The sequence below is a fragment of the Arachis hypogaea genome, chromosome 11 (genome assembly GCF_003086295.3).
Source record: "Arachis hypogaea cultivar Tifrunner chromosome 11, arahy.Tifrunner.gnm2.J5K5, whole genome shotgun sequence".
In the NCBI taxonomy this organism is placed as follows: Eukaryota; Viridiplantae; Streptophyta; class Magnoliopsida; order Fabales; family Fabaceae; genus Arachis; species Arachis hypogaea.
This window is the reverse complement of record NC_092046.1, coordinates 32276750-32287917: the sequence shown is the minus strand read 5'-3', so window position 1 is coordinate 32287917 and position 11168 is coordinate 32276750. Positions and strand designations below refer to the sequence as shown.

General features: G+C 35.1%; 1 protein-coding gene across 16 annotated transcripts; it reads right to left on the bottom strand.

The window, feature by feature from the left end:
* Window positions 1-764: 764 nt before the first annotated feature.
* Window positions 765-6684, bottom strand: LOC112720632 (chloride conductance regulatory protein ICln). Of its 16 annotated transcripts, none has more exons than XM_072206688.1 (10): window positions 6187-6681; window positions 4974-5021; window positions 4280-4577; window positions 3904-4157; window positions 3678-3796; window positions 3476-3590; window positions 3326-3385; window positions 3177-3236; window positions 2984-3069; window positions 765-1132 (listed from the first exon to the last, which is right to left on the bottom strand). In XM_072206688.1, exons 4-10 carry the CDS (start codon window positions 4022-4024, stop codon window positions 1061-1063), a joined length of 633 nt encoding a protein of 210 aa, XP_072062789.1. In that variant the 5' UTR covers window positions 4025-4157; window positions 4280-4577; window positions 4974-5021; window positions 6187-6681; the 3' UTR covers window positions 765-1060. The 16 variants fall into 16 exon arrangements, with proteins under 16 accessions (XP_072062789.1, XP_072062791.1, XP_025627424.1 ...); XM_072206690.1 differs by having other exon boundaries at window positions 4954-5021; window positions 6187-6662; XM_025771639.3 differs by having other exon boundaries at window positions 3678-3801; window positions 6187-6646.
* Between the last annotated feature and the right edge of the window lie 4484 nt (window positions 6685-11168).

Below are 11168 nucleotides of genomic sequence, written 5' to 3'. Positions count from 1 at the left end.
TTATTTTCATTTTGTCTTGCAATTTCTTTAAATTTGTTCCTCAATTAGTTCATCTGTTCTCCAACTTTTTTTTTTTTTTTTTTTTTTGCATTTTGTTCTTATTTCTAATATTTATTATTTCTTCAATTATATCTTTGATTTGTTGTTTCAAGCAAACACTTTTAAAATCATGTTTGTGAGATTGTGCTCAATAATAATAAAAAGGTTTAGCTAATATATGTCACATGTGTCCTAAGAGCACATAATAAACTTATTATTAGTGAAAAAATTTAAATGTTTTCATTTAATGAATACGAAACAAATACATTGAAAACTAAAACTTTTTATATTTTCAATAAAAACTTCCTTAATTTATAAATTTTAACATATGTCTTAAGGGTACAAGATACATAAACCCATAATAAAATTATCAAGTTCCTTTCATTTCTTACAAAATATTTATTTTGATGCCTATATTCGATAAATTATCAAACAAATCCAATATAAAACCTATTAAAAATGAGTTTTTATTAAGATTGAATTTTAATTTTTTTTTTAAATAAATTTTAAAAGTTCCGTGTTTGTAAGAGTTTCGATAAATTTTTGGTCTTGATCCCCTTCTAATTTGATAAAATATTTAATATTTATTATAAAAACATTAAATATTATTAAAAAATTTTATTTCATAGTAAATATTAAATATTAACATACAATTTATTTTATAAAACTTATAATTTCGAATATTATTATGGACAAAATACTGGCGTAAATCTATAAATTTAAACTTTAAAGCCTTAAGGAAATTATTTAAATTAAACCAATCATCAGCCACGACTTAGCACAAATCTACTCTCGACTCACCTATTCTTGGTGGTTTAGAATAAAACTAGGGGGGCTTAATATTGTTACCTGCTAACACTTTCAAAGCACTTTCATCAGTCTAAACATGAAACAAAATTCAATAGTCGCGCATAATTGTCCATCAATTATCAACAGTATATAACCCCCTAATCAGATTTTCATACTAATTTACATAACATAACCAACAGTTCATATGCTATGTTCGGCTAAACACAGCCACTCAATTATGGGTGCCATCCTCATCATGCTCCATCTCTTCTGCATCCTCAAAACGCTGATCGTTAATATGAAGCTGCAATCAATCAAACTTAATATAAATAAGGGATAATTTCGAAACAAATCTAAAATCTGGTACTGAACATGGGTTTCTTATATAACAGATCGACAATTCGCCATAACCACTAGTCTTTCCTCCCCGGCCCCTCTACCAGTTACTTCGGAGATAAGCAAATACAAAATCATCAATATGAAGCATTAAAGCTTCACAAGTCATGAGAATAGATAAGGATTCCGGTACAGAGAAACACATTACAAACCAGCATTGTGTTTATCCACATCAATACACAAAATAGAATAAAAATATGCCCTCAACCAGTTAATAAATTGTCTTAGTGTAATCATTTTTGCTTCAAATTTTCAAAATAATAACAAAAATCTATATTCCAATATTTGAATTTAGAAATTAGGTTACCATGAACTTGAAAGTGTCAATAGAATGAAATTCCATAAAATAGCATTCATCATTTAAATATCAGAAAATTGTACTTATCAAAATTTTTGCAACAAAGATAGGTCGTCTACCCCTCCGAAGCACAAGCCAGTTATTAGTAAAAAATTCTTTAGAGAATGGGAAGTAAAATCAGTTGGAAAACTTTCATACACTAGATGCAGTGAAGACACTACACAATAAATAGTCAGCCCCTAAAACAAGTAGAATAAAGAGCAAATGAAATGTGTGGCTATCTTGTTCTTATAACAACTGCCAACAACTTTTTCGCATCCATATCTAGCTCAGTCTCTCAAGCCTACCAAGAAAACAAAGCAGAGGAGAAAAAAACAAAAAGATTTTGCCAAACTCCTTAATATTTAATAGATTATCATAAAATGCAATGTATTTTACATTAATATTCAGGTCATGCCTAAGGTTCTCCTTTAATCAGAATTCAGAAAATGGTACTTGATCCAAAAAGTATATAGTAACCTGATTTGTTCTAGATACTTAAAAAAGTAAGGAAACGAAATAAAACAAGGTTCATGATGTTTGCAATAGCAACAAGCATTTAAACAATTTAAACACATCTGACATCTTCCCTCCTGACCTGGCCTCTCCCTATATCACAGACCATTCAATAACCCACAGTGCTGAACTAAGAGTGTCTTCGAATAAAGCATTTGGAGGACAAAATGTATTTTCTAAGAGGCTTTTAAATCCTTTCATTGGAAATGCTGTTTGGATATTAATAGAAAGAATTTTACAACTTACAAAAGTATCTTATAGAGTAATTTTTTTTAGTTTAAATAAAGAAATTAAAAGACCCCATAAGAAAGGGAATTCTCAAATTCGTCCATTATCTCTTCCTTTAAAACTTGATTGACAACAAATTTGTTCTCAAACTTGATACATATATATCATCTTTTGTTGTTGCACAAACAAGACATTTCAGAATTACATCAATTTAGTTACACAATATTTTAAATTCTTCAAAAATTTTAAAATACTCTATCCAAACAACACTCTAAAGGATTTTAGGCAAGAAAAGAATGAAGTTCTAGTTTGAATGTGTTAAAACAGAAAGCAAATGATAATTATTCCATATCAAGAGAGGAACAATTAATCTGCAAATTTTAAAATTGATTCAAGAGACTCAGTAGATCAAGACTCAAGCATAACACCATATAAAAGGAAAAATAAAAACAACCACCAAAATAAAAGAGAAAGCACAATTAACAAATAACCTAAAGTATCATAACTGAATTTACAGAAACTTTGAAGGTTAGACATAAAATAGTGATAGACAACTTTGAAGTATCCATAACTGAATTTGCAGAAACTTAATCACAAGAGAAGTTGCAGGATTATATGTCAGAATGTGAGACTGCACAAACAAAAGTGGATAGGGAACTATGAGGAAGAGCAACCAACCTCGAGTACTGTACGCGCTAGATCATGATGTCCATTTGACTGACCAAGAGAGTTCGCTGGATTATGAGAGATATAACCTTCTTCCTCTGGGGGAAAATGAAGATCTTTAGCAAGGTAACAACTAGAACAATCTACGGGATCAAACCTTTCCAAATTTTAACAAACAAGGTAAAAAGCGAAGCCCCGCATATACCTTCCTCTTCCCCTTCCATCTGATCAGCACTGAAAACCCAATCATGCTCTTCTCCTTCCTCTAAAAGAACAATATCAGCACAAACAACTCAGAAAGGAGTAAAAAGTAAAAACACAGTGTTAATAACAGTATGGGAGGTTAGCGCTAACCATCATTTGGTTCTGGATTAAGCTCTGCACACTCACAGAATACTTGAAACAAAGTATCCACTGCAAAAATATACATATAAGCAAACCCCGGAGTAACAAACTAATAATCTATCAACAAGAAAAGTACCAAAGTGTAAATTGGCAACATACATTGAGTAGGATCAGAGGGAATAAGCCTCATCTCTGTGATCCTGGATAAATCCTGTATGTCACTGGATTCAGAGTCGGAGTTTTCGGAACCATCCTCTTCGGCATTAATGTCAATCTTCAGGAAGCGCCCTACTAGTCAGAGATTTGAAAATAACAAAACGACTAAACTATAACACATTAATTAAGAAATGATAGGTGATACCTGGGTGTATAAACAAGGATGGGGGTAGGCATCTGGGTCTCTTGAGACGGCATGGAGGGAAATAGACAAGAAATCAACAGCGTATCCCTTGGTGTTGTCTACATCGCTGAGCCATATCACTTGCCCGCAACAAACAGAGTCACCAGATTGTGATGTTTAGTAAAATTGAGTATGTAACTGTAAAAGGAAGGAAAGAGCTATGGAAAATAACAAGTGATTTAGTTACTTGGTAGTAATATAGAGTGTGCCGGAGGAGATGGGAGGGAGGTTGGCAAGCACAAGGTCCACACCACGCTGCATGTGCATGAGTTCCTCCCCATTCTCAGTGTCCAGGACAGGTTGTCCATTATTGTTTCTCTCAGTGAAGTTTCTCAACCCTAAACCCATTTTATCACCGATTCCACGAATATCTATTGACTCTTACAACGAACTTCAGCTTAGCTATTACGGTTGCACACGGTTATGTCAGCTCAAGCTCACCTTTGGTTAACAGAATCAGACTACAATTTTAGGAAACACACACACACACACACACACACAAAACCACAGAAATATAAATTTATACAAAAGAAGTAAATTTATAATTAAAAAAAAAGGCATACTTAAAGCGAGAACAGGAGAGGCAGCGAAGCAGAGTGGGAGGCAAGGGGAGAGCGGCGGAGAACAGAGAGGAGCAGCAGAACAGAAGAGAGGCGACGGCCGGAACTGGAATGCACCGCTAGAGGAGGTGACGGCTGGCGAGCACCACGTGAAGGCGACGGCAACGGCAGAGCTCAAGGGACTGGAGGTTGAATCAAGCCTTCAAGCTCAGGGGCCCGGAAGAATGGTGACGGCTGGGGCTGGAGAAGAGCGGAATGGCGGGTTGGTGTCGCTGGAGGAGGATGGAGGAGATGTGGAGAACTGGAGATTCACAGAACAGGAATCCTCGGGATTTAGGGTTTTAGTTTTTGTTTTTGTTTTTATTTTACTTTTAATCTAATCAGAAAACCGGACCGGTCATCGAACCGCTCTAGTTACTGGTTCAGTAGTTCATTGGTTTAACCGGTTCAACTGAAAAAACCGTTTTATAATAAACACCTGATTCTATAAAAATTCAATGAATAAAGCAACTGGTTCTAAACACTCTTCTACTGCATTTTTTTACTTCAAAAGGGGATCATAAACAACTACTTCTATGAATAAACAAACTACAATGATATGCAATGCCAAAAATAGGCCAATGATAAAATAATAAAGGGTTTCTCTCTTCAATTCTATGTTCAAGCTTGTAGCATACCAGAATCAACAGAATAATACCGTTAAAATAGTCTTCCTTCTTAATTCTTATATACCTCAAAGAATTTCCTACAAAATGAAAATTGAACACAACACACAGCTTTAAAACAAAAACAAAACAACACTCAGAAATCAATCACCTCTTCTAAACACAGCCTTAAAACAAAACAGAACATTTAGAGTATGAGCATTAATCACAAAAAATTGATTTCTGAAACAACAAAAACAGCAGAACAACATTCAGAGTTTGAGCATTGCTCACAAAATATTGATTTATGAAACAAAACAAAAACAGAAGAACAACATTCAGAGTTCGAGCATTGATAACAAAAAATTGATTTCTGAAACAAAACAAACACTGCAAAACCAACAGAACAGCATTTAGAGTTTGAGCATTGATCACAAAAAATTAATTTCTGAAACAAAACAAACAATCAACAAAACAATGAAAACAGATTTTTTTTTTTCCTTCAGAAGAAGAAAACAATGAAAACATGAAGCATATAATAAATCAATGATCACCAGTATCCAGCAAGAATCTCAAAGACAACAATAAATACACAACAACAATTTAGCAAATAAACAAGAACAAGACCTAAATAGAAAATCCAACAAATTAAATCACAGAAACCTAACAATTTAGCAAATTAAAACAACAGCAGCCCAACAATTTAGCAAATTATCAACTTAACAAGTTCAAGAACAGAAAATCACAACAAAAAAAATAAAATAAAAATAACAGAAGAACAACAGAACAACAACACAAGAACAATTAGCAAATAAACAAGTTCACACTAACAGTTAAAATTTACCAGAAGAACACTAATGCAAGTGGAATCATCGTGCTAGTATGTTTTCTACAAAGATGCTATTTGTGTAGCTAAAATTTCCTATTACTAAGATCCAATAATTCTAATTTCACATGCAATCAACTTACTAAGTTTCTAAAAGCTAGAAATGATAAAACCAACCCGAAATATGGTTAAAGCATTTCATCAAACATGTTGAGTGCGGTAAACTTGAAACTAAATAAGAGAATTCAAAGCTTAGTATCAATGTGATAGAGAAGAGAACATAACTATTGTATACTTTAATTCAGTCTATGAAAAAAAATCCAAACCACTGCCAAATCAAATAGTTACTTATTGTAATAGAAATAAGAAGTTGCAGAGTTTGAAGCAGAGTATTGGTGTTGTGTGAGTGTATTGTCTGGTGGTGGGTTTAGGGAACTCACGGCGGCGACAAAAGAGAGCAGTTCGACGGCTAGGTGGAGCGCGCGGGTTGGTCGCAGAGTTTGAAGCAGGGCAACGTGGCTTCCAGACGAACGCGAACCCGAACGGTGAAGGCGAGTGAACGCGAACGGTGAACCCCGAGCAAACTTGAACGGGGAAGAACGCGAACGAAGACAACGGCTGAACGATGACAACGGCTGAACGAAGACGCGAACGTTAACGGCAACCAACGGCGGCGGAAGCGCGGCTGAGCAGACAAAGACGACGGACGCCGAGCTCGAGGAAGCAGCTGCGATCGGTGACAGCGAACGGGGGTTGAAGACTTGGAGCACGAGGGAAGCTAGATAGACGGACGGAAGGCGGCAGTATGCCACTCCTTGCGGCGGCGGTGGTGTAGGCTTACAGTGCTAGGGTTTTTTGGCTGAGTTTCTGTGAATGAAAGAAAGGGAGAGAGAAAGGGACAAAGAAACGGAGCTTCAGAACCAAGAGTGAAAGTAAGCAAATTAGGCAAACACGACGCCGTTTCTTTTAAACCGGTCGGTTCGCTGTCCGGTTCAACCAGCCGGAACTGGCCGGTTCGACAGTTCTCTTCCTATTTTTAGAGAAGCGGTTTTAGGAGACAAACCGGACTGTAATTACTTTCGATTCACGGTTAGATCGGTCGAACCGACCGGTCCAGTTCGATTTTCAAAACATTGATCTAAACCCTAAAACGATGTTGTTTTTCGTTTTGGCAAAACCGATCGGGTTTTGATTTGGTTCAACTGACTGGTTCTTAGCCAGTTCAATGATTGAACTCTAGTTTTAGAATTAGATGATTTTCCTTGCAAACCGAATTGTGGTCAATTATGAGTTTTACTTTAACAGTATTATTATACCTTAAAAATTTTTTGTTAATTAAATCTAATTAAATTAGTCCAAATTTATCAAAAATCAATTTTATTATTGAAAGCGTAAATACACGCTCCAACTATCCTCACTAATCCGTGGACGTTTGTATCCTTCGTTCCTCTTTTGTCTTCTCCTTCTTTTTCTTCGCATTGTTCTGTTGCGCTTTTCTTTTTCTTTTTTCCCTCCTCTTCCTAGTACTTTTACAGTATTATATATTTCTTCTTCTTTTTTGTTTGATTTTTTCGTGTTTTTATTCTTGTTAAGAAAGTAAAACAAAAAAAATCATAAGAAAATATAATAAGAACGAGAAGATAAACAAGAATTTTGTTGAATCAAATGTACACAAATCATTCAATGTCTTCCTTCCAAAGATCAATTATACGATGTTGAATCCTTCAAAACAACAAACTCTGCTGGAACTGCTTTAACATCCGTACCTTCCTCCACGGTAAATAGGAGATCAACAATCTCATCTGGCTTGATGTAATGATCTCCTAAACCCACTACCCCAAGAAGGTGTGGCTTCAAGTGCTGGTCTTTCAATCCTAATACATCAAAAGTATTTCTAGAAAGCAAGTTCGAATCTGCCCCTGTATCTACCAAGATTCTTTTTACAATGCCGTTTCCCAACTTGGCAATAATTACTAATGGCTCATCATCATCCGACGTAGAAAACTAAAATTCATTAGATGTGAATTATATAGTAGGAATGCTAGTTACTTTCAAAACCTCTGAGTTCATTTCTTTAACGTCTCTTTTAACGACATTCCTAGATTTTTCCAACCCATTTCTACCTACAACCATATTCACAATCACTTGGGTGGTTTCATTGCGAACCTCCACAGGCTTGCCATTTCTAGGGTTTTTGACCTCCCTATCTTCATCATTATTTTGCCATCTAGGCAGCCTAACATGTTAAACAAACTTAGGGAGCTTCCTATCTTGAACTTCTTTTTCCAATGCATCCTTTAAATTGATGCAATCTTCAATTTGATGACCACAGAACTTATGATAGTCACAATATATGACTTATTCAAAGAGGCCCTTGGTAGAATTTGTCTTGCTTTAGGAAGGATACCCCTGTGAGACACGTGCTGATATACTTCCTTTAATGAGGCCACTAACAGCGTATATGTTAAAAACTTTCCAACTCACAGGGTTGACAGCTTTGGGGTTGTACCTTGTCCCGGAATCCCAATCTTATTAGACGATGGGGTAGGGTTTTTCCTTTTGGTCGCAACCACCTCTGAGACGTCTTCATCCTTCATATATTCCAAGGTAATCTAATGGATTTCCTCCATAGATTTCTCATCTCAGGAAGTAAAGTGTCTCCAAAAATTCGTTTCTAGTAAGCCAACAATAAGGCACAAATATACGATCTCTGGAGTTCGTGTGTTGACTTCTAGCAGAGCCTTATTAAATCGATCCAATTAATTTCGGACGCTTTTGCCCATTCTCTGTTCTACATCATGTAACGAGATTGGGTGTTTAGTTTGAGTTCTCCTAGTCATGAAGTGTGCTAAGAACTTTGTCTTTAAATCCCCAAACGATGATATAGAGCCAGAAAAAAGAGTGTTGAACCACGTCATGGCTGGTCCAGATAGTATAACAGGAAAAGCCTTACATCTAATAGCATCTCCAACCCCTTCCAAATCCATCCTTACTTCAAATGTATCTATATGCTCTTGAGGATCCGACTTCCCTTCGTACTTCAAGTCTATTGGTTTATCAAAGTGTTTTGGTAACCAGACTTAAAGGATATGTGAAGCAATTGGGGTTTGTCCCATAATAACATGCTTCCGGGCATCCCTATGCCTTTTGAGACTTGGACTCCTTTATGGAGTCTGCCTCTTTTATGGAGCCCGCCTCCTTCTAGACTTGGAGGAATGGGAATCGACTTTATCTCTTTTTCTAAGGTCACGATGTTCCTCTTTACGTCGAGGAGACTCCCGTTGGGGGCGAAGGAGATTGATACCAATCCATCCCCTGATGGCGTCTATTGTCACGATCTAATGACCTTCTGCTACAACTATCTCGTCAATCTCTCGTTCGACTTAGGATCGAGATTGTCGCGATATTGATCGTTCCGCCAATTGACGCTCCAGCTCCTGCATGCGATATTGCATTTCTTGCATTGCATGCAGATAATTTTCTGCTAACCCTACCAAATGTTGCTCTTCAACATTTTGGATTGTTGATGTTCAAATATAGGAGGAACTTGTTGTTCTTCTGTGGTGTTGGGATCAGTTTCATGCCCATCTTCATGGAGCTTCTCCTTGTGAGGAGGGTTGGGGTTGATAACTGATTGCATCTTGGGGTCAGCTATGGAAATAACTATGTAGAATCCCTATAGACAACGCCAAATATTCGTACCTGAGTTGAGGTTACAATTTTATGAGTTTCAGAGATCCTATTTTGCACAATGTTGTATCTAGGCCGAAAAGGCTACCTACGATGACACTCCGACACTTAAGTTAATAGTGCTTTTAGATGCTAAAATGGACAGACTCCTACTTTCTAAGTTTCTCTTTTCCTTTATACCGTTTTTCCGATCTGACGTTATTAGACATTTACTGTCTTCAATATTCGTCTTTTAATGCCATAATGTAACGACTTAAAGTGGTTTTGTCGTTTTTTTTTTCTCGTGATATACTTGTTAACTCGTAATATAATATTTTCGTTAAATGTTAATAATGGTGTTGATTCTTGCCCAGAACAAAATATAAGTTAGTTTTTCTCTTTTTTTTTTTTTCAAAATTTGCTAAACTCATTAAAAAAAATCATTTATTTTTAAAAAAATTATTTTAAAATAGTTAGTCGATTATAATTAGTTTTTCCTTTTTCCTAAAAAATTGCTAAACTTTAATAAAAAGATTGCTTGTTTTAATGGTGAGCAGCCCTAAATAGTCCAGTGTGACACTGAGCTGAAATTGAGTTTATTCGTAAAATATTATCCATTTTTTATATATATTGAAACTACTCGATCAAATGAAAAAGCTAAAAGAGAATTTACCAAGAAGTTAAGCAGACAGAATAATGAAAACATCGACTAGCTATATATAGCTACCAATGCAATTAACATATCTATAAAAAAAAAGGTAAATATTATGGTACCTATCATATTATATCTAAATTATTGAAAAAAATAAATAAATAATATTTAATAAATTTTAAATAATTTATTTTTTATTTTAAATATTTTATTTTTTATTTTAAAAAATAAATTAGACAATTTAAATAGGATTCACCAAAAAGAAAATAGAATCAAATCACATGCTGAAAGACGAAATGCTATCCATTCAAGTAAGCATCAAACTTTTGATCATGACACACTCTTTTTAGGTATTATTATGATGATGATTTACGAGTAAGCCATTAACTCGTACCTCTTTTTCATGCTTTTAATTTTCTGTCCCTTTTGTCTCTTCCAAAAACCTCCCACCCCACAACTTGTCTTAAAGGGTGGCATGTTCTCCTCAATAATATATATTTGTTTTTTTAGTGAAAACTGAAAAGAGAACATACATAGGCCTGTGTAAGGGCCCATATTAGTTATTTAGTTTGGTCTAAATTTAATATTGAGTTCTGGACTAATTTTATGGGCTTGGTTGAATTGAAGGAAGAATAATAATATCTCATTTAATAAATATAATCTGTATTCAAATTCATAACAACAAATCAGAGTGGCGCAGCGGAAGTGTGGTGGGCCCATAACCCACAGGTCCCAGGATCGAAACCTGGCTCTGATATGAGTGGCTTCCAGTCTGATTTAATTTTTTTATGGTCGTTTGATAACCACCACGAAACAAACTTATACTTGAAACTGCCATGAAGACGGACCCATATACAAGAGAAGTATATAACCAACAAACCCATGATCTACTGTTTTGTTTTCTTATCCAATAAAAATTGGCCAAAAGTCTCAGTCCCAAAAGATGAAACACACATATCAGTACAAAAATGATGTTATGCTTCTTTTTTTGAGCTGCCCTTAGCCAGTTATGCTTATTAAATATTAATACTAGCTAAGTATGAACCAAAAAAAAAAAAATTAATGCTATATATCTAAGTCTTTTTGTTAATCAAGTCTAAT

Excerpts from the sequence above, each read along its gene's own strand:
- LOC112720632 (XM_025771642.3), bottom strand. The coding sequence starts at position 4,064 with ATGGGTTTAGGGTTGAGAAACTTCACTGAGAGAAACAATAATGGACAA. Across the intron at positions 3,802-3,903 it reads ACACTCTATATTACTACCAA|GCAAGTGATATGGCTCAGCG; the intron begins GTAACTAAATCA and ends TGTTTGTTGCGG. Across the intron at positions 3,386-3,475 it reads TCCCTCTGATCCTACTCAAT|TGGATACTTTGTTTCAAGTA; the intron begins GTATGTTGCCAA and ends ATATTTTTGCAG.